This window comes from Branchiostoma lanceolatum, chromosome 2 (genome assembly GCF_035083965.1).
Source record: "Branchiostoma lanceolatum isolate klBraLanc5 chromosome 2, klBraLanc5.hap2, whole genome shotgun sequence".
Taxonomy (NCBI): Eukaryota; Metazoa; Chordata; class Leptocardii; order Amphioxiformes; family Branchiostomatidae; genus Branchiostoma; species Branchiostoma lanceolatum.
In genome coordinates, this window is record NC_089723.1 from 16,401,071 (window position 1) to 16,425,311 (window position 24,241).

At 42.7% G+C, this 24,241-nt stretch overlaps 1 protein-coding gene across 1 annotated transcript; it reads left to right on the forward strand.

The window, feature by feature from the left end:
• Positions 1 to 339: 339 nt before the first annotated feature.
• On the forward strand, positions 340 to 23,062 carry LOC136427600 (protein draper-like). The gene is made up of 20 exons (XM_066416577.1): positions 340 to 892; positions 5,277 to 5,403; positions 6,761 to 6,880; positions 7,557 to 7,649; positions 8,093 to 8,206; positions 8,599 to 8,715; positions 9,375 to 9,488; positions 10,268 to 10,387; positions 11,091 to 11,183; positions 11,758 to 11,871; positions 12,501 to 12,620; positions 13,286 to 13,378; positions 13,851 to 13,964; positions 14,844 to 15,038; positions 15,835 to 15,968; positions 16,817 to 17,029; positions 18,828 to 19,014; positions 19,987 to 20,103; positions 20,809 to 20,943; positions 21,250 to 23,062. Exons 1-20 carry the CDS (start codon positions 830 to 832, stop codon positions 21,375 to 21,377), a joined length of 2,511 nt encoding a protein of 836 aa, XP_066272674.1. The 5' UTR covers positions 340 to 829; the 3' UTR covers positions 21,378 to 23,062.
• The last annotated feature ends 1,179 nt before the right edge of the window (positions 23,063 to 24,241 follow it).

Here is a 24,241-nt window from a genome sequence, read left to right on the forward strand (position 1 = left end):
CTGTCCTCGGCTAGGGCCAGGTCTAGCTTGTGTGCTCAAGTCCTCTGGATCTTCATAAGAATTGAGTCCTGGGATTAGAAAGGCATTATCCCCCGCTGTGGGAATTATATTTCTGCGGCAGCTGTGGAAAACACGCCTACACCATCCCAATGCGTACTTAACGCGCCTAGTTGAAAATACCATGTACCTTTGGATGTGTATTACTTATTACACGGTGCCCTGTATGTAAAAATGTTACCAAAGAATGGTAGAAAAAAAAAGGACATGTCGTGACCACCAGTTGCCAGGCCTTGCGGACCGCATACATCATCCAGCGGGCCCCCATACAAAAGAATACATATTGTATTGAAAGGCGGTACTGAATGCCCCATCGCATGAATATTGAAAGAGCGCCCGGATGAAGTTAAATATTGAACTCTTAATGGGTGGTACGTATACCGTGAATCTTTATTACTGGGGGACCTTTTTGACAAGATTCTTCAAGTAGACAAAAACTAAATGAGTGGCGCGCCACTGTTTTGTGGCTTGGCTTTGAGGAAAAATCCCGCTACCCCATTCTTCCCTCTCGCTTGGGCAAATCCTGTTTCACGCTCGCCCATGTCAATTGAGAAAGTCGCATTCCTCCAGCGTTACCCGGTAAGAAGCGCTCTAGCCAATAGCCCACCGGAAAACTGCGCACCACTGGGATCGGTAAACACATCGTGAGCGCAGAGCGCGCGAGACTTATTTTTACTGACACCCGATAATTTACGAGAGAGAGGCGGTAAATTTTGGATTTTATTGCGAGCAAAGTTTGGATTTTACAAGCGTGAAGCTTTCAGTGCCATCCATGGAGGGAGGAGGAAGTTGGAGAGTGATAGCGGCTATCGTTTTGATTTCATTCTTTGTAGAGGTACGTGCACATTACTTTTCGCAGTGGTGCGGCCATTGTGATCACCATACGGTGGTCAAATACTGTCCAATTGATGTTTCTGAAATAGTTCTATTTTAGGTGTGCAGTTTGATATACATTCTGATCCGTTTCCGAAGCTGGGACGAAATCTTAGGGTAAACACTGGTTTGTCGCTGCGATGAACTGAGAAACGATCAGGGCCCTAGTCGGACCCATGAGGTTTCATCGTCGGCAATGCGCGTCCATCCCCGTTACGTTTGGGGATCCTCAAACTCAGCTAGACTTGGCGGGGCTTCCGACAGTCCTCTAGAAAATTCCGCACTCCTTGAGATGATGCAGTCGTTAGCAATGGTGCACTTACATCCTTGTTATTCCCATGACTGACAAATAATTAAATACGGCAAACAAGTACCCGAGATTCCCTGCTCCCACGAGATTCTGCCGATTCAGGAAAGGCAAACTCATTGGAAAATGTCAAATTCTTAAAATGGAGGGCTAAGATGAGGTATTGCGAGGTATCGACTGTTAAGTATGGTAAATTTTGAATAAGATAACAGTCCATTGAGAACATTTGTGGTAGATGAACAATTTGCCAATGAGAAAGGCAACTGTTTTTCAACTAGAACGGATCATAGCAAAAAAGCGACAATTTCCCAGAACTCGGACAAACAGTGATGTCTTAAAAGTTTTCTAAAAAAACATCCTGAACTTGTCCAGGAATCCACCTCCAACCGTGCCTACAATGGATCTTCGGATGATTTTTGTCACTAAACAGAATGCATGCGCGATTCATAGGCTGGTGTCGAATCATTTAGCGTCACGTCCATGCCTTATTTCAGCGTTTCTATCATTGGGGTTTCATCAAGTCGACCATGTGCGTGGGTGGGCGACTCGATTCGAACGAACTCTCCTGGCTGTGGATTCCACATTGCCGTCCATTTTCTGTCGTCTTGATGTTCAGAATAATGATTGATGCGATTAATACGACATGATTGACCAGTTGCGACCATAGGGCAACTCGGCTCGAAGTGGTAATCGGAAAATTAGAAGAGAAAAATCCATATTATGCAATTACTGGAGTCTACAGAAACACGGAAACAGCAAGGATATTGCTACCATCTTAAGTTGTTCTCTGTTCTTTGTAAATTCCATGTCTAGTAATTTTTGGAAGTTTGTGATCAAACGAAACTTCATCTTCATTGTTTGTAGAAAGGGGATTTCTATAATTTGTATTTGCGTTTTCAGACTTCGCCACAAATAATGACATTGAAGGGCGACAGTAAAAAAAACCTCCTAGCTAGCAGGATTCAACAACAATGGCTTCATGGGTATGTTTTGTAACCCATGGAAATCAATGTCCACGGGGTCAAGAGTCATGTTCACTGCGGTTGTCGTTCTCTCGCAGACCGAGTATAACAACCCTCTCATTTTACTTGGTAACTCAGTACGACAAGTATCTATAATGATTGGTAGACCTACTACTACTCTCTGGGCAAAGTGCACTAAACTTCCTTTAAAACATCAACTGCGAAACCTATCACACAACAATACCTTTTGACGTTTTGCTCTTTGTGCTTGTTCGTTAAGTTGACCCAATTCCATACGCTTTAGCTTGTCTCCTTATTTTGAAAAAAAGACACATTCATTAATCTAGAAACGCTGCAGGCCTATAGGCATCGCATGTGAGCATCCACAAGTAGCGCCATTCCCCTGTGAATGTAATGATGTAATGATAGATATACCGTAAAAGTGACATTACATCTAGCTTAGTCTTGAAACGTTGGGGTGGCCATTCTATCGGTTGATTCACAACCACACGCAGGATGGTCGGCGCTGCCCTTTTGCCAGGGTTCACACAAGATGCTCGGAGAGTTCTGAATGGCCGCTGTGTCCCAACTGTCACTTCCTCAAGTACTGCTCGAAATCCATTGTTCTTCCATGCCAACAAGCCGATTGTGGTCGGCTTGTGGTTCACAGTATCCCGTCAATCAACGTCCAAATCCAAAGAACCCAATGTTTGCTCAAGTGCACGACAGCCAACGCCTTGGGAAAAGTTCAGGTGTGTTTGGGGTACGTGTTGGTCCTCTGCTTCTTTGTGAAGGAGGGAAGTGAATTCCTTTGCCATTTAGGACTACGAGTAAATATGAAGAAGATTGTGAGATGGGTCGAAGAGGGTGGGATGTGAGTTGGCGCTCAAATGAGGAACATTTTTGACTGATGCGTCACTCTCTGGAAATGTTGTCCCAGTTGGATTTTCTTTATTTCCTGATGGTTTCCGAATGAGGATGTTAGAAATCCACACACCACATGTACATACTCTGTGAATAGTAGCAGCTTGATTTTGTCAAGTTGTTTACACATATTAGCAGAGAAAGCTTTGTTTTCCTCTACAGTGAAAGGGTCAGGGTTAACATGATGTCATGTGAGTGAATATAGTGCAGTTACTGTAATATTATTCTCTGTTCTTTGCTTAATTCCAGTAATTCAGAAAATTAACGTAGTATGCACAGACTTTGTTCTCACAATCATGTTCACAATGAAGTCCAGCAAATACCAGTATTAATCGGCACATTTTTGTTTTTGTTTATTCTTGTCAACGTCGTGTGTTGGCAAGGCGATGCCAGATCGAAATATTTGAGCCATTCGTGTAAATGATTCAAGCGGGCCTCTGCTTTTAAATATCATGTATATACAATGTTATAAATCTATGAAAGGCGAAGTCAACTTTTGCCCAATGGCTTACATCCCCAAAATGGTCATATGCCTGCCATGAATGTTGAAGATGGGAAGTGAGCAAGGCTATGTCAAGATTGTTGATCTAGCAGCATTCCCGAAAGAACACTGGCAATTGCCAGCACAACCACTGAGTACCTATTTGCGTACGTTCCACACAGCATCATCCTAGGCAAAACCTTTAGGGGTCGCGAGGAACATTGGAGAGCCTTAACTTGTGACATAATAACATTGGAAGCGGACCAATGGAGAGCTAGTTCAGGAAACGGACCGGAAGAACTTTGTCGGCGGTATGACGATGGCAGTGAAGACTGGTCCTATCTGGTTATTGGTCGATCCTAATATGGCCGTCAGGTCAATTTAATTAAGGGGTTACCTGAATTAGCAGGGCAGGGGGGCTGAAGCATTATCTTTTGCCTGATTGAAGTCCTAGAAAGGGGTAGATTGATTAAAACACAAATAGAAAGTTTTTTTTTTCTAAAATGTGCGTAGACTTTCGTTTGCTATGTGTGACAATGTGTCAATAGCCAATGTTTGTAAAGTTTTGTAGGGTTACGAAGAACGCTATTGCTCGAGCTTTTGCAATCGCGATGGCAACATGTGCATGTCGGTAGGATTTCAATATGAGGATATCATCAAAGGGAAAGTGGCAGACAAAAGCAATAAAGAGGGTTTGGTAGAAAAGTGGGGATAAAACGTTCCGAATTGTACGACAGTATTGAATTGCATTTCCTCATACGTATTCAACGATAGCGTAAATAGGTGGTCTTCTTTGTCAGATATATGCGGATCAAACAACAGCCCAAAATAGTTTCAACCAAAAATAGGTACTGACGTTTTTCTCAAGAATGCATCCGGTACTTTAAGGCTCAGTTGGTTGTGATGCTTGAATGGTTCGTCCCCTCCCAGTCTCTCATTGCTCGACCTTGTAACAACATCAAGTCAGCATTACGTCATCCTTCTCAAACTCAAAGAAGCGGGTAGAACGTTGGATCTGAAGAACAAATGTCGGGTTTTATATATAGACGAAAAAGGTTTCAATTGAGATCCTTATATATGCTTCCATGCCTTGAGCAGCTATGCCACCAACGTAGTCACCCTCTAGTCTGTGCACTGTCTTTGATGATGTCACATAAGATGTCCTGACCCAGGATTGAACTGGGGTCTCCCAGTCACCAACAAGAGCAGAGCGCTTTAAGAAAAGCCCGATGCCCTACATGGCCATGCTTCTGAACAATGTTGACTCTGCCAGTTCCTTGTGATAGTGCAATGCCCACGGACATTTTGTGTATAATGTAATGTAACATGCATCTATGGTAGATTCTTGACTGTACTTGTACATCAATATTTTACTGCGATTGCGTTTTATACGTAAATGCATTTTAAAAGGAATGACCTCAACTTGTTGACTATAATTGCGATTTTAATCACTGTAACACCAGCACAATTCAGGTAACTACGGAAACCTGCGATGCTGTTGCTTGTTGTCTGTGAATGTTGTATAATAATAATAAACCATTCATACCAAAAAAAACAACTAATTAGAACCAATAGCCAATAACTACGAGGCTACAAAAGGGTTATGTAACTTTACCAAAACACCTGCAGCTAGCTGGGGTAGTGAGTATCCTGTATTCCCATTCGTTCCCAGGGCGCAGTGTCGGCAGCATGTGAGAACCATAGTCCCCTGTGCGGTAAGAACCCGGGCTGGCCCACCACTGAGATGTGCGCCACCAACTACGTCCGTGACAAGTGCCACCAGTTCTGCGGCATATGCTGTAAGTCTTCTTCTTTTTTTTTGGCTGTCCAGTCTAGGGGGGGGGGGGGTCCCTGTGGTGTAGTGGTCTGCGCCTCTGCTACTCTGCCACATCTGATTCAAATTACTTGGACCAGAAGGACTGGGGTTCAAGCCCCAGGTAGGACACCTCTGGACAAGAGGTGCATTGAGTCATACCAAAGACTTTATAAAAATGGTACATACTTATGAAACAGTATGGAAGTTAAACACACTCCACTGCCAGTGATTGCACCACAGTGTGGCCCCAGGGCTATGAAACGGAGATGGGCACCGCCCTATACATCAATTATGGTGTGGGAGGATTTTAACTTTTAACTCCAGTCTCGGGAGACAATCTGTGCGCCTCTGAAGTTCTCTTGTGGCTTCGGATGTGGCTTAAGAAGTACTTCAAATATAGCAGAAAGGTCTTTTTTGTAACGTTGGTGAAAGTTTGACATCTAGGAAAACATTATTTGTCATGAAAACTGAGGAAGGGCGATAGACGTCGCTGGAAAGGTCTACCTCCGTACATTCAATGTATTCAGTAGCTAAGATTGTTGCTTGTATTTACTAGATGGCAAAGTGTAAATCGTCCTAATAATACAATGATAAAACTTTCTTCCAACACTAAGGTATTCACGGATCAAATTTTCAACGACCACTGTCGTCTTCTTCTTTCAGGATCAATTATAACTGATCGTTGGAAATTTGATCCGTGAATACGTATACCATAGTGTTGGAAGAAAGTTTAGCATTGTATTGTGATTACTACCAACACAGATGGGCTTCCATGATGTAAAGCGTCCTGTGTTGATTGTTAGGCCCGGCTTAACTGAGTCAACTCAGGACTATGCAAGGAGAACCCTAGGTCACTCGAATAGCTTTTTCTAGTAGGAAAACTCCACTTTGGAAGCCCAAAGCTCCTCACTCACAGCCCCAAGTCAACTTCGAAAACTTGTGTGTAAATACTAGCCTCTACCAGGCTCCAGAGGCGGCTGGAAAGAGTAGAAATCGGCCAAATAGACAGAACTTGCAAGAGGAGTTAGTCTGCTAGAGGGGTACAGTAGGATGGCATATTGGACCCCCTCTCCGTAACCGACTCCCTTAGCATACTATTCACTCTATGTGGCCAATTTCTACTATTTTTTCAGCCATCCGCGGGGTCTGGTAGAGGCTGGATAAATCTGGCCTAGGCCTTAGCGTTTCTCTTATTAGCATGATAACAATGGCGTAAGTATAAACAAATAGACATTGAGAAGATTACGTAAGACTTGTAATGTGCATATGCAAACTGCTTGCGGGTGTTTAAAAAAAGGCGCATGACGTAACGTTAGACCTCGACCTTTCTCGTTCGCCAGCTTGTCCGCCGCACCCGGCCTGTCAGAACGGAGGTCGGCGGGGAGGCAACCCGGAGAACTACGGTAACAGGACGTGCGACTGTAACTGTGTCGGGCTGTGGAGCGGGCACACCTGCTCAGGTTGGCCAGAAAATTCATACATTTTTTCCCCTTATATTACAGAACATCCAAGCATTGCCTTCTCCTGATTTGTTTGTTTTCCGCTTTTCCTTTGATATTTGATGACAGAATAATTCATATGCTTATTATTTTGTATAATTTTCTTAAAGTCCCTGTCACACTTGTGAGTATATACAAGCCTGCATGAGTTGCGTATTAACATGTTTTTGGTTTAGGTTAAGTTTGCAGCCGAAGAGGTAATTTCTTTGGTTTGAAAACTAGACTTCTCAACGGTGGGTCAAAGTAGAAAACAACTTCCTTCACGCAAAATTTACTTAAACCAAAAAAATGTTAGGGCCCTGTCACACTTGTGCGTATATTCCAGTGCACGTGAGTTGCGCATTAACATTTGTTTTCGTTTAAGTAAGGTTTGCGGGGAAAAAGTCGTTTTCTACTTTGACCCACCGTTGTGCAGCCTAGTGATCAAACATAAGAAATCACTTATCCGGTTGTAAACTTAACCTAAACCAAAAACATGTTAATACGCAACTCATGCGGACTTACATATACGCACAAGAGTGACAGGGCCCTTAGCAACAGTGTAGTCAAGGTGCCATGGTGTACGTAAACATTGACAATCCATGATTTGGTGAACAGCCATGATTCGTCTTTTTGATTTTTCACTTTTTTATTTCAGAGTGCCAGGCTAGATGTTTGAATGGCGGCACGTTGGACCGCGCCACATGCACATGCAAATGCACACCTGGATGGGACGGGGACCAATGTCAAGGTAAGGATGTGTAATACTAGTATGGCTCGGTTAGTCCAGCTCACGACTTTTAACGATGCATGCGCATGACTATGATATTTGTAAATCAAGCTTGGTTAGCTAACTATTGTTGTTCCATTTGGAAAGGTTTTCACGTTTCTGTTCTACTATGTATGTATGTTTCACATTTTCAGACCCATGGTCTTATGCAACATGCTTTTTTTTCCTAGACTATAAACTTCGCCAGCTATAGGGAGAATATTTGCCAGGAGGGTTTTGCCACCCTAGAGTAACATTTGCAGGCGGGGAAATCATTAACCTTCCATGGACTGAATCTACTGGCGAATTATTCCTTATTTTCGAATTCTACGATCCATACCCCCGTAGGAAGGCCTGGTGGAGACAAGTTCAATGTGGAGAGCTATCGTCTTGTACCGATTAAATACTAATTTCTATGTTCGCAGACCCTTGTGTGGACAAGAGCCCGCTCTGCGGAGCTAACCCGGGCTGGCCCACCCAGGCCTCCTGCAAGACGAGCTACGTGAGAGACAACTGTCACGCCTTCTGTGGAGTCTGCGGTGCGCCTTCTCCTTTACTTTTTCACCATATCCATACATCTTTTAAAATGCCTTTTCTTAAAATCGATTCATACAATAGTCTATCCATATATTTTGTAGATTATATATTTTATTGACCCAAGAGCTGGTCAAATTTCTTTATTTTATATTTGGTCATTCCAGCAAACCGTCTGTTGATAGAAATCTTTATTGACACAACTAAAGTACAGCGACTTTCGTAAGGTCTACTACATCTATACATACAAACAGTCGAAGTGGATACAAATTAATAACCTATACATAAATGTACATGTAGATGAATAGATGAGTAAATCAGCATGTTAAGTTCAACGTATAATTTACACAATTGCTTCTATGGTCGAGACGTTATACGACATTTCTTTCTATTTCAGAGACAAGTGCTGTAACTTCGGGAGGCTGTAAGAAAATCTGTCGAAATGGCGGAACGCTCTACCCAGAATCCTGCGTGTGTGAGTGTGGACCGGGGTGGTTGGGAGACCAGTGTTCCGGTAAGTTGGCATCACTTGGTATGAGAAAGATGCTCGCGATAGCAAAACCTTTGTTGGATCCGTTGGCATGTGTGGTGGCCGCCATCTTGATTTTGTGACGTCGCAGGCTAGCCATACCATTTCATTGGGAGGGGTGTTTTTTGAGTCGCTAGCGTTCTCTATATTATTAACAAAACGGCACACAACTATCCCACATTCAACTCAAATAAAAATAAAAATTCAATACCAATTCATATTTATGAAAAGACCCCGTAATCGCTAAACTAACATAGCAAACCTGAAGTATATGTAGCGCAAATACTTAACTCTAGTATTAGTCATTTGGTTTGGAAATAAACATTGAATAGTTTCACTAGAAATAGGCAACGCGTCTGTATGTCACTGCGTTTATCATGAGTAGAATCCGTCGTCAGATAAGGCACGTGTCTCTTTTCTTTCTTTCGTTGTCTTGGTTTATGACACTGTCCAAATGGGTTATACCGTATAAAACAGGAAGTGTCTAACTCGATGTTGTGGACTAGCCCCCTGCTACAGTGATAGCACCACAAATGTGTGAGGGCTATGAAACGGAGATGGGCACCGCCCTATACATCAATAATGGTGTGGGAAGATTTTAACTAACTTTTAACTAACTCGATGTTGATATTACCTCCCCACAGAACCGTGCGAGAACAAAAGCCCGCTGTGTGGAGCGAGTCCGGGATGGCCTACAACAGACCTTTGCTCCAACAACTACGTCATCACCAACTGTCCTCTCTTCTGTGGAAAATGCGGTGAGCTACAGAGCTTAATCATTTTGTTGGTGCCTTTGCAAAGACATCTATGAAATCATTGATCGCTGTCTATATGTGTCTATCAACTATTTTCTTAGTGTTGTTTATTGTTTGCAACCAGTCTGCATTCTTAAATAGGGCAGATTTTGATTAATGATTTCTGAAACAGTGGGCAAATGAGCAATCCGTTGGCTAATTAGATATTAGCCGATAGACTGATTTAAGGGCACTGTCACACTTGTGCGTATACACAAGCCCGCATGAGTTGCGTATTAACAAGTTTTTGGTTTAGGTTAAGTTTGCAGCCAAAGAAGTAATTTCTTTGGTTAAATAAATAGGCTGCACAACGGTAGGTCAGAGTAGAAAACAACTTCATCCCTACAAACTTGACATAGACAAATTAAAAGAAATGTTCATGCGCAACTCATACGCACTTGAATATACGCACAAGTGTGACAGGGCCTTAACGTACGTTACCATCTTCTGTGCGCGCGTAAGGGCCCTGTCACACTTGTGCATATATATTCGTGCGCATGAGTTCCACAGTAACATTTTTTTGGGTTTAAGTAAATTTTGCGGGGAGGAAGCTGTTTTCTATTTTGACCCACCGTTGAGCAGTCTAGTTATCAAACCAAAGAAATAACTTCTTCGGCTGCAAACTTAACCTAAACCACAAACATGTTGATACGCAACTCATGCGGGCTTGTACGTACGCACAAGTGTGACAGGGGCTTCAGAGGGATGTTTAATGGCGCTTATTTTACCGTTCATGTTCACAGAATGCCAGGAGTCCCCCAGGTGTAGGAACGGCGGCTACCGCGGGAACAACCCGTCCAAGTACGGCGACAGGAGCTGCGAGTGTAACTGTGCTGGGTTGTGGAGCGGACCCACGTGTGCAGGTGAGTTGAGCGGGTTCATTTCGTTCGCTAATGCTACGGTCACATTTCCAAGCCGGGGCCCGGCCGGGCAGTTTGAGAAAACAAAGAATAAAAGCTGCATATCATGAATATACATAACGTATGGTAAGGAATAATTTTTAAAAAGTTTTGTGTGTTTTGTTGTCTTCTATATCATAGTTTTCGTTCCCACAAGCTGCCCGGCCGGGCCCCGGCTTGGAAATGTGACCCTAGCATAAACAGTAAAACAGTTATCTAAGGTCTGTTTGTTTTCCTAATTTTTGTTTATCTATCTATAATGATTGACTTTTAAAAAATCTTATCAAGGTATGTATACATTATGAAATGACCAGCAACCATCATTACAATAAGTGATTAATCGCAGTTAAGGGGAAGCCCTCGAAAAAAAAGAGACGAAAAATGGGGGTCCCGTGTTCGAGGAGGTGCCTCGAGTGCGTTACAACTTACAACAGCCTCATTACTCACATGGGTACCTACTGGCTGAAATAATACAACCTGGTGAATGAAAACTTAGGAGGTGTCAGGTTTCCCCTGAATGTTTTTCTTTCCTGTTTGCAACAAAATGTACTTGTTTTTATGTGCCAATGAACAATAAACAATGAAGTAAGGATGCTGTCATCATGAACACTGTCATATGTTTGAGGATTGAAACATCCTCCCTTCCTTGCCGTATCTTGTCCCACAGAATGTAACGTGCGGTGTGCAAATGGCGGAAGACTGGACCGGTCTACCTGCACGTGTGCCTGTACGCCTGGCTGGGACGGAGACCTCTGTGACAGTCAGTCTACCTACTTTGTGTCTTCGCCGAGAACAATCGTTATAAATGCAACTCGCAAAGAAAATATCTATGAAACACATATAGCTTATATGTCGATAAACTGTTATAGTCATTAGATATTCTGTGAAACAATATAAAAGGGTATGTGGAAATTTAGACTTAACATTGCCCACTATCGTGCGATTCATATAATATTTCTGTTCGCAATATAAACGTCATACAATGGACACTTAAGCCCCTGTCACACTTGTGCGTATATACAAGTCCGCATGAGTTACGTATTAACATGTTTTGGGTTAGGGTTAAGTTTGCAGCCGAATAAGTGATTTCTTAGGTTCGTTGCACAACGGTGGATCAAAGTAGAAAACAGCTTTTTCTCCGCAAACCTTACTTAAACCAATAAAATGTTAATGCGCAACTCACGCGCACTTGAATATACGCACAAGTGTGACAAGGCCCGAACACCTTTTTTCTGTTATAAAGACGTTCTAGTGGTGACACATTCAGACTGTTGGAGTTTTGTGATGTTGGCCATCTATTCGTTTTGATAATGACAACCTCCATGTTTCTCCAGAGCCGTGTACGAACGCCAGTCCCCTGTGCGGCGCTAACCCAGGCTGGCCCACAGCAGACTCGTGTCGATCAGATTACGTGGTCAACAACTGCCACCAGTTCTGCGGGGAGTGCAGTAAGTCCACACTTCTATTAAAAGCACCCAGAGCATTTTATGAGGCTTGAAAGTTGAATAAAAAACTCAAATTTCTCGCCATTCTTGCACATAGTAAGTTTCCATAACACTATACCATTACATATCGACATTAAAGGAGCAAAGATACGATGTCGTTGTGTGGTGAGAACTGATAGAAAATCCAAGCCCTAATAGACTGATCCTGACTGTCCATCACAATTAGCGGTTCGACCAATGAGAGAGTGACTGCATGTCCGTCAAATATTTGCATCTTTATGTTTTGATTTTGCATTTCTACATTTTGACGGAGGTGGGCGGGGCTATGGTATCGCGCTCTATCTATATTAGGCCTAGGCGCGTGAAACTAAAAGATCACCCTGTAGCTTATTTTTGTTCCGCTTTTGAGCACTTTTGATAAGAAATCCGCACGCAAATGTGGTTAACAGTGGCATTGAATGTCAATTTCATAAAGATTACAGCAACTAGAATATTTCCAGTTTTCAAGCCTCATAACATGCTCTGGGTGCCTTTAACTGTCAGTCATTGTGTTTTTTAGTGTAACAGGCGTAATCAGTACTAGTGCTGCGATGTACATGATGTACTTCACTGACAGGTCTCAATTTTCCCAGGTTGTCCAACGTACCCTGCGTGTAGGAATGGCGGAGTGCGAGGTGGGAATCCCAAGAATTACATGAACAGCACCTGCGACTGTAACTGTGCAGGGATGTGGAAAGGACCCAATTGTGAAGGTAGGAGATTCTAGTTGGAGAACTTAAGATATACTTCAAAGTAAACATCACCTTCAGGGTGGTGCGTATAATCGTGTTTCTTATCAAAAGCCTCCAGTGTTACTAGTAAGTTGATTGTCTATCCTATGGCAAGCAAGCAAAAAACGTCTCGTATATCTTGATATCGCTTGAACCCGTTGATTTTGCATTGCTTACCATAATCTTTTCGGTAAATTCCTTTTCTACTTACAAATCTAGTCGCTTCCTGCTGTTGCTGTCTTCTGTTTAAATGTTTGTGTCTATTTCAGTGCTACACTGAATTACTCACCCTCCCGATCAGACCCGATATGCTCGGTTCGTTGCCTCCCATACCGGCCCTGCCATTTCAAGCCTGTAAAATCGCTTCTGGCGAAATGGCAGGTCCGGTATGGGAGGTAACGTACCGAGCATATCTGGCCTGCTCGGGAGGGTGGCATATCCGCCGACTCAGATGACTCAACGCTGCTTTCTATTGGGGACGCCATTGTTTAGCCTTTCCCACGCCGTCGTCTTTACCGTTTGTTTACTTTTCTCGTGCTCAAATAACGCGCGCTCGCGCAAGATTCAAAATGGCGCCGGTATTTGGGAAGGGGTCTATTACTGCAGCGATTACCATCGGGACTTAACAAGCAGTTTTACCTCCCCAGAATGTAGAATACATTGTGAGCATGGCGGGGTGGTGGACTTCACCACATGCTCGTGCCTGTGTTCGCCCGGCTGGGACGGCCCACTCTGCACAGGTAGGTGGACATCGTGGAAGATTAGCAAACCACTGTGGTCTGAAGAATATGTTTGTGTTTCCGAACTACTGTAGTCAGCATGACTCAAGAACCTCTTGATGGATTACGATATTTGGTATGTGGGCGGGTGTTGTGTAGCCGACATTCAAAGTCGATTTTGGCCCCCCTGGTATGTGACCTTGGTACTGCAGCAGAACTTCCGTTTTTGTATCCTTTGACTTGGACGTGCTATGGTCTTGATTTTTGGATGGCAGATAGCTTGTGATGTAATAAAGAAGTGGTGTAGGTTTGGGCCCCCTAGCAGCTTGTTTTAACTGTGGTGTGCCATATTAGGACAACCGAAACTGTTTGTTCATTTTGTCCGATTACTTTCCGTTGAAGAGGTTATTCTTTAGATATGCCTCCCTTTATTTACTACCACAATTTACTTTGAATCTGTTTGAGTACTACTCCATACATTTACGCGTTGCAGAGAGGTGCGAAGACAAGCATCCGTACTGCGGTGCCAATCCGGGCTGGCCCACCGTGGAGTCATGTAACACGGACTACGTACGGGAGAACTGCCACGCATTCTGTGGAGTTTGTCGTGAGTAACTTTGCCAACACCCTTGCCAACACCCTTATCTTTTAATATTATTCCGAACAAATTTCTTTATTCTTTAGATTCCATATTCTTTAATGATCACAGAATGTTTATTGTCCACTCAAGTAGTTGCCCCGTTACTTAATTGACTCTATATAATCCATGTACATTCAAGATGTCATCACAGAAGCATCGCAAAGATGATTAATATCTTGTTTAATTTATGATCTACTTCTTCAAAATTTGTTAATTATGTTTAGTTTTGATCATATTAGCGCACCTTATTATGTTTAATACCTTAAAATCAATTTTGTATTTCCTCGTATCTATTCATTTGTTAAGATTTATGGTATAAGTTCAACTTATTTCCTATTCGTTAATTTTCCTTAGTTTGGATTATGTACAATTTCTGATATGATTCCTATTGTCAGATTTCGAGGGGAGGCCAAAGAAAAGCCACCTAGGCTTCTGGGCCCCCTTGCATGTTTTTTTGCCCTGTATATCTTTGTTTTAAACACTTGTACATATGCGAATGAATAAACAAATAAACAAACACATAACAAGTGTAGTACATTGTACATGTATTTCCAACTGTAGGAAGGCAAAATGTGCATTGGACGTGAATGTTTCTTGAAATGATGATGATATGTGACAGCCCGCCATCAGAGGTCTGTGACAGAAGACGAAAGGAAACATTTAGCCTCGTCAGCGAAACGCGTCTTATGTAAAATGATTTGGTCTGAAAGCCCTTTTGTGCGAAAGTAACAAATATTATTCTCGAGAAGGCAGCGTTACAAATTCCGGCCACTACTACCCCCCTCCCCCTCCCATCGAAACCTCTGCTTGGAGAATAAACAAATTAAAATATGACTTACGTTGCAGAGGTCAACAAGGGTAAGCCAACCGGGTCCATTTTGAAGCCCAAACCCACCAACATACAGGGCGACGGGCCTAGCACTGTCAACTTTTGCATCACCGCCCCCTGCCGGAATGGCGGGACCTGCATCCCCATGAAGACTGGGTTCCGCTGTAACTGTCTCCAAGGGTTTGAGGGCGCTCGCTGTGAAATACGAACAGGTAAGGAGCATCATATTTACAGGTTTGCGTAGCAAAACCTTTGTTGGATCCGTTGGCATGTGTGGTGGCCGCCATCTTGATTTTGTGACGTCGCATTGGGAGGGGTGTTTTTGGGGGTCGCTAACGTACTCTGTATTTTTACCAAATCGGCACACAACTATCACACATTCAACTCAAATAAAAAGAAAAAATCAATGCCAATTCATATTCATAAAAAGACCCCGTAATCGCTAAACTAACATAGCAAACCTGAAGTACATGTAGCACAAATACTTAACTCTAGTTACTTGCGGTATTTCCTCTGCTGAAATAAAGATATGTTGTTACTCTTTATCAAAAGATACAGGGTAAGTTAACGATATACAAGACTTTTACAGGGACTTTTACTGTGTTCTCGTTAGATAGTTATGAATGGTTCTGTGCTGAACAAAGACATTCAAAGGCTTGTGAATAAGATATCAAAGCTTTTTTGGTATTGAAGCTATCTTATATTATAGCAGTGTTATAGCTGTACATATAAATGATCGATAGTTGTGTATGTGTTACACTTCTGTACGTTTGGGACCGCATAGTGATGCCGTCCCCTGTGATTGTACATATGTAGATACTTTGCGTTTGGGATTGCATCTCATTAATATGTATAAGCAGCAACACCTGTGCTGCATTGCTATGTGAACCAGTCAGAAGTGCCTCGAAGAAGGTGACAGATGGTCACCGAAACGTCGGTGGAATAAATCTCTTGGTTGTGTAAAAAGAGTCTTTTTATCCTGTACATATAATGTTCAATTTTCCACAGACTGCAAGTTCTCCTTCGACCTCGTGTTCCTTGTGGACGGGTCCACCAGCGTCGGTCCGAACGAGTTCGACAAGTCCAAGGCCTTCCTGCGCAACGTCATCAACCAGTTCCAGATCGGGCCAGACGCAACCAAGGTAAGATTGCCATATGCACTCAAACGTTACTCGCTTCTGATTTGACTGGTAGAAAAACTTCTTCTCAAACGGTGACGCACTGTTTGTGCCGGTGGGGGTGTCAATTCCAGGTCGCGTGTTCCCGAATAACATTTTTCGAGAGGGTAACTTAGATAGTCACGCCTTTATTGTAGTAGGTAGGTGATTGGCGGCAGGTCTAAGTCACTGCTTTAACAGGATTTATCGAGCATTCCCACGTCCATTTTCTAAAACAAACAACTTTTTCTATGAAATAGAGTGGAGTCATTCCTCAGCTAGCCGACATTTATTGCACCGCAGTCATCCCTCAGTAAGACACCTGGAGCCACATAGTTCCCGTTTAGAACTTTTATTCAGCCTGTCAACAAGTTGTTATCTCCATGAAAAATGGAGATATAGTTTTGGGTGTGTGTGTCTGTGTGTGTGTGTGTCTGTGTGTGTGTGTGTGTATGTGTGTGTGTATGTGTGTTTGTGTTTCCGCACTACTGTCGACAGCATAACTCTAGAACCTCAAGATGGATTACAATGATATTTGGTATGTGGGTAGGTGTTGTGAAGCCGAAATTCAAGGTCAATTTTGGGCCCCCTGGTATGTGACCTTGGTACTTCAGCAGAACTTCCGTTTTTGTATCTTTAGACCTGGACGTGCTGTGGTCTTGAATTTTGGGTGGCAGATAGCTTGTGATGTAATAAAGAAGTGGTATAGGTTTGGGGCCCCTAGCAGCTTGCTCTAGACCTGCAGTGGCGTTATTGTGAAAATCTTCTAGGGAGAATAACTGAACAAAGGGACGACGGGTTTCCATGATATGTTTTCTATTTACACTCCACAGGTGGGTGTGATCCAGTACAGCAGCACGGTGCGTGAAGAGTTCTCCATGAACCGGTACCTGACCAAACAGGACGTCATGCGCGCCATCGACCGGATCCCGTTCCTGGGCGGGTTCACTCGCACGGGGGAGGCCATCACCTTCATGAAACAGCACAGCCAGTTCCGCGGGAACGTTCCCAAGATAGCCATCGTCATCACGGACGGCAGGGCGCAGGTGGGGGGAACGCTCTAGTTGTTGATTTGAATTCAGTCCGTCCAGAATTAGACAGCCGTAATAAATAACAATAATAAGAATGTTAATGAAGGTTAGACATCCAGGTAATAAGATACGCCAAAAATAATTACTCAAGCAACTGGATAAGATTTTGAAACAGTCAGACGTTTCAGATAGCATCCGCTTGTCTTCCCTTCATTAACATATCTATTCAGAGTTTTGGTATAAAACCTAGTTGTACCAGACCCTTCTTTAGTCACTGAAGAAAGATAGCGGATGCTATCTGAAACGTCTGACTGTTTCAAAATCTCATCCAGTTGCTTGAGTAATTTTTTTTGGAATAATAAGAATGGTTTATTGGTCAGAAATTACCCTTGCAATGGCAGCCAGTGCTGAATTGCTGCAGGCTTTACAATCACATAATACACAACAGATACATATTTTGTTCCACACTTGCACTTTGTGGAACTGTCGCAAGGGTCTGGGCGGCTGCCATTCGGCGCCAGCAGGTGACCTCAATACGACCTTCCCCAACCGAAGTCAGCAACCCATTCACACCTGGGTGGAGTGAGGAAAGTCGTGTTAAGTGCCTTTCCCAAGGACACAACATCGGGACATAGCAGTGGTTTCGAATCCGGGATCTCTCGGTTCTGGGCGAAACACCCTACCGATTGCGCAACACGATGACGTAATTTTCCTGAGAAGTTTAAGAAAACACTTCACAGTCACACTGATGTTTTGCAATATCAATTAGCAATGAGGAAACGATGAGGTAGCGTGGCAACAAGAATTGATGCATTAGATATCCAGAATGTCACATTAACCGTGTTATCATTGACAATATTTCCTGTGACTACTTAGGGCTGCAATGTCTTTACTCAACACCAATTCTGGGCGCTAGTGCTATAGTGTTAAAATGTCTGTGGTTACTGTAATGATATAGGGGTGTCCCTGTAGCTCAACTGATATCAGCCTCACAGGTGAGCTATTGGTTCCAATAAGTTGGTAACTGGGAAACCCTGGTTTAATTCCTGGGGAAGTACATCTCGATTGGGGCTGGACCGATCTTTCGGAAGGGACGTTAGATGTGGGTCCCGTGTTCGGGGAGGTGCCTCAAGCACGTTGAAGTGGAAGGGCTAGCAACCCCCCTCCCTGTAAAAATATACCGTGCTGCAGAAATAGCAAACTTGCTGACCTCTGCACCACTAGGCACTACAAGGTGAACAACAAAAAATCGCTGTGCGTAAAAGTGTGCCGCCCCGACCTGTGCGCACATATGCGCGCTGCGACTGGACACCATACTTATACGCAAACAGGATGTCACTTTGCACATGTTCGCAGCTAGAACTCACAATTCCCGTTGCCGCATTGGTGCGTAACTTGGCATATCTTTTGCTAGGTTGCGTGTGGTGATGCACGTTGTCTATTTTACAATGTAACAGTGACTATACGATCACAGCAAATAGCGAAAGAATCTACCCTATATCTGCTTACTACATTGGGCGACAGAGGACCGGCCTTTAAGCATGGTCTCTATGGGAGGGCAATTCCACTTGCGCGTCAATATTGGGGTGCAATTACGATACTGACTTGACGATAAATGCAGTTACGGTGTAACAAAGACATCGTGCATCACCACGCCCAACCTAGCAAACAGTATGCTAGGTTACACACCAATGCGACGACGGTAACTTGAGTTCTAGCTGCGAACACGCAAACAAAAGCATTTCCAATACTCCCGTAAGGAGGTCATCCTCTTTCCCGGAGTAATAAATGTGATTATATGTCCCTCTCCCAGGATGACGTCAGCTACCCGTCCCAGATGGCTCACAGCGCAGGCGTCATCATGTACGCCATCAGCGTCGGGAGCGTCAACATGAACGAGTTGAAGCTGATCGCCAGCGCGGAGCGGTACATCACCACCGTGTCGGACTTCGACGCGCTGTCCACGCTCACGCTCAGTCTCACCGAACAGATCTGCCGCGGTAAGACGTCGCGTAACTGCGTTATAAATATCTAAGGCCCAATTTAGACACAGGTTTTCTAGATGTCTGGACTGCAGATATCTGGCGGGTGACAGCTTTTTTTCTGTGTCTAAACAGCAATTTTATGGTCTTAATGTTTCCAACTGAGGGAGCTACCCTAGTAAAAGAGTACAGAAATAGATAAATAGATCTGAGTGGCCATGTATACATTAAAGCCTGACACATCTGGTTGACAAATGTGGCTGCCTGTCTAGTCTAGGTTTTCAAAGACGAATGTCCCCAGGGGGGCTGCATGCATGGCTTTCTATCCTTTGCATTTCTGACTAACATTCCAAACATTCTTATTGGCTTAAAATGCCTGTGGAGATCCTAGAATATTTGCAAACTGCACACAATACTATGCCATTTGGCTCGCCACTGAGGCGTCGCCAAAAAAAGCACCGTCACTCGCTGTAAGGATCAGGTATAGTCTTTGAGAATGAGGCATAGGCTTCAGATGACGGTCTTGTAGAATAATTAACACAGGGAACCGATAGTCATGTTCTTTTACTTTCTTGACGCCGTTTCCATTGAGTTTCGGCAATAGTAATGTAACGTTAATCTTTACATTCGGCTAAATCTCCTTTCACACACACACACACACACACAAGCACACAAACACACAAACAAACAAATACACATACGCGCGCAAGGACACACACACAAACATACACACACATACACACACACACACACATACACATGCACATACACATACACACACACGCACACACACACACACACACACATACACATACACATACGCATACACACACATACACACACACATACACACACACGAACATGCACATACATATACACACAGAGAGACTATCTTCCTGATAATGTTTCCCTTATCTATTAAGCCACCAATGCCATAAGATATCTCGTACTGAATAACAGCTACATGAACCTGCACTGTTGTTTATCCAGGTGCTGCCGACACCTGCCAGGTGCCGGTGCTTCAGTTCGAGGACTGCTTGAGTGAAATGCTGTCCAAATGCTACTCCCTGGACGGGCACAGCAGGGTTATCAGGGTCGAGTCAACAGGTGAGTTCTGGAGAATTGTTCTGAAGTTTAAAGTGTTTGTGACACCAAAATACAACATTTTCTTATTATCTGTAATAGGAATAGTATCATTCAAAGAATATAAACGTTTAAAACAAATACACACCCTTCTTAAGTTATTTAACAATGAACCATGATAAACCATACTTCCGGATTTTTCTGATCTTCCAACAAGGTAATCAGTGATTTTACTCTTCCCATGACGTCACACTGAACATGGCAACCGGTTCGGAACCTTGCACCACGGCTTGTGAAAAACATTATTTGATGACCAAACAGTGGACAATTATCGTGATTACATTCAGTATTTAGACATTTCAATATTTAGTTTGTTTGCTTCTCAAAAGAACGTTCTTTCCGAGCCGCAGTGCAAAGTTCCAAACCGGCTACCCTGTTCATTATGACGTCATCGGAAGAGTAAAGTCAGTGATTGATGTAATTACCCGGTGGGAAGAATCAAAAGCTGGAAGTATTATGTTCTGATGGTTCGATGTTCAATAACATTTGAAGGGTGTATATTTTGTGCAAATGTCTATGTTTTAAACAATATCATAATGGTTTATGTTATTTCAGGACATTTGTTATTTTGATGTCATTTGAACTATGAACTAGAAGTTACAAGCACTGTTCATGAAAAGACGACAATCCTTACCGCCATGTTAAGTCTTGAGTTTGACGTTCCTCCAGGTAACGCCAACACCTGCGACATCCCCATACGGCAGTACGAGGAGTGCGCCAAGGAGGCCATCGCCACGTGTAACCGTGTGCGCATGCGCGGGCGAGCCAACAGGGGGAAGAGATCGGCGATGTTAGCCTCTGACGGTAAGATTGGTTGGTCGTCTAGTTGACAGAGTCTTTGTACATCTTGTACACAAAGTTAATGCCTCCTTTTGACATGGCAAGATTTACTAGACAACCAAATCCGTAGAGACTGTTTGTGTGACTGTTTTCTTGCCGTTTTCATCTTTATGCGCAGGCGCAACTATTTGGTTTCATACATCCCAGATAGACTTTTCCGCTGGTATTTTACGAACAAAAAATGGCAGCAGAAACCGTATAGGTGCGCGTGCTTTCTACATCTTATTGAGGCTTAAGGAATATGTGTGCTATTCTGTTCTTATATTCCAGACGGAGACACTTCCAGAGGCCTGCCCGGACTCTCCGCCGTCGCCGCGGTAGGTGCCGCTGTCGCCCTGACGTTGGTCGCTCTCGGCATCACGCACTGCCTCAAGAAACCTACGAGAACGGCGAAATGATTCACGTCATTGCTGATAGCAGTAATGAATCGACTACAACTTTGTGTAGAAGACAGTTGAGTCTTGTCGATCCTTTTATACAAGAAAAGGTTCTTGTGTAGCTTGCGCTCCCAGATTTATCTTCGAAGGCCTGTGAAGAGTACATCCTACTTCTAAAACTCGGAACTTCACAGCTCTAGTAAGGGACCGAATTAAGGTGTGCGGTAACGTGTAGCATATGTATCTGAAGGACCCGATAGGAACAAAAGTCATCATAGCTACGCTAGGCTTTTTGTGGAAACATCGACAAGAAATTTCAAAACGAAATCTAAAAAAAAGTTGTTCAGCAAGCACTGATCGGTTTTATTATCACATGCCTATGTAGCTACCTACTGGTATTTCAAGAACAGGTGAAACTCCGGCAGCTATGTCGTTATGTTGTGTACTGAGATCCACAAGACCACAGGACTTTGTCTTCTGAACCAGCGGCCGTTTTCGTCTTTTTGAACTACTCCTAGTCCACTACAGGGTACCCACGTATTACACGATTTAGTATGACGACGAGCTTTGGTAGATAAGACGGATAAAAAGTCGTTAGTTTTCTATGAGAAATGGCTGGAGCGTTTACATTAGCTTGAACGATTCAGTGCAGAAGTTGCCACGAAATAAGCTCTGACTAGGTCTGAAAAAAATGAAAAAAACTTTATTTTTGGAAAGGTTGATTACAGGTAGCTTTGAAAACCTTCTTACGTCGAATTACAACTATGTCTAAGTGTTATTAGACTTACTAAACACCTGTGGCGATGCTTGTTTATTGCATATATTGGTATAGCTAAACTATACACACCAGTCCTAATTCACGAGATAACTACTGTATACACGAAGGTGATGATACGTTGAAGAGAGTTGTGTTTGGTTGAATGTGTTACTTTGAAGGCACCTAGAGCATTTTGTGAGGCTTGAAAACTGGAAATATTCTAGTTGCTGTAATATTCATGAAATTGACATTTAAGATAATGTCATATCAAAAGTGCTCAAAAGCGGTACAAAAATAAGCTACATGGTGATCCTTTATTTCAATGCGCCTAGTGGAAGACCGATCCAATAGCCCCGCCCACCTCCGTCAAAACGTAGAAATGCAAAATTAAAACATAAGAATGCAAATACTTGAAGGACATGCAGTCACTCTCTCATTGGTCGAACCGCTAATTGTGATGGACAGTGTCAGGGTCAGTCTATTGGCGCTTAGATTTTCTATCAGTTCTCATCACTCAACGACATCGCATTTTTGCTTCTTTAATGTCGACATGTAATGGTATAGTGTTATTGAAACTTACCATGTGTAGGAATGATTAGAAATTGTACTTTTTTGAATTCGAGTTTCAAGCCTCATAAAATGCTCTGGGTGCCTTTAACTTCCTAACCAAAACGTTGTACAAATAACCCAGGGAAAACTCCAAACATGATTGTAACAACACGTAACAATGTCCAATTGTTAGAAAGTATGTAGATATACTACATATGTGAGGTAGGTTTATCATGTAAACTACTATTCAACTTATCAATATCTTTATCATACAGAAATCTTTTGAGTATATCTTAAGTACTAACAAAACTCATACTGTAGGGACATTCAAGAAGTGTCAAAAATATCTGAATTGGTACATATATGTTTGTAATATTCTATTAAAACGACTTCTAGTGAATGTATTGTATTATGTTCTTCTTAAGACTTGTGATGTTTGTTTCTAGCTTTATCCATCGAACTATATATATTGATGATTCAATGTCAGTCTTGCCTACGGCTTAGGCATATATCAAAAGAAAGAATTTAAAAAAGAATCAATTACGTTTTGTAGATATGTAAGAGGTATACGCATTGATACAGTATAATATCTTCTCTTTTTCAAATATGACAAGTGAGGAGAAATGTCCACCCTCCGTTTACGCACAGTATGAACAATAGGGTTCAATAAGCACCCTGTCATGTTGCCAAATTTGGTATGATTATAATAATTTAGCACGTCGCCAGAGCGTAACGCTTATATGGTAATGAGCCTGCTATTTAAGCCTACCATAACTGCCGAATCTCTTTTGTTCTCTTTGGTCAACGTTACATCGGAGTAACAGCCGTTGCATAAGATATGTCTTTGGACAGAACTAAATGAACCTGTATGCAAGCTATTAACCTTAAATACGCGAACACGACCACTTACGTTCCGGCGACGTGCTGTATGATTTAGATGTATTGGGAAGGGCTCCGTGTTTGAAGGTACTGAAGTCTAGTCTGTACATCTCTGCGGCCTCTCCGCTTAGTTTGTCTTTCTCTGTCTTCATACATTCATTGAGTCACTGTATAACGAACCAGTTTCTTTGAACAAACTTTTTAATTTTATTAACAACATTCAACCAGTAAAAAACTATGATACCCCTGAAATATGTTAGTCATGATTTTATAAAAACAAATCCATGCGTCCTGCACATGATTGAGAAAGAAACCTAACGTTCTCATTTTCACATATTAATGAAAAATACACCAGAAGTTGAAAAGACGAATACAATATAAAAACATCTATTTTACACATTAGGCTTGGTAGCGGCCAGCGTGGTGTGCACATTCTACATTTAGTATAAGAACTGCGTTTATTCTACCCCTACATGACATCCAAGTCGCAAATAGTGACCAGTCGAAGAAAATATTGTTATAACTTATAATTACATCACCTTAACGGCGGCCACGATTCTGGGACGAATTGCACTTCCCTACTCTATAGCTATCACTAAACACTTTTCTTCCCGAGGAGCTAAACTAGTTTGTGCGCGTGTCACTTAACTTAAGATACCGGAAGACGCTGTTGATATTCAACACTTTAAAAAACACTATC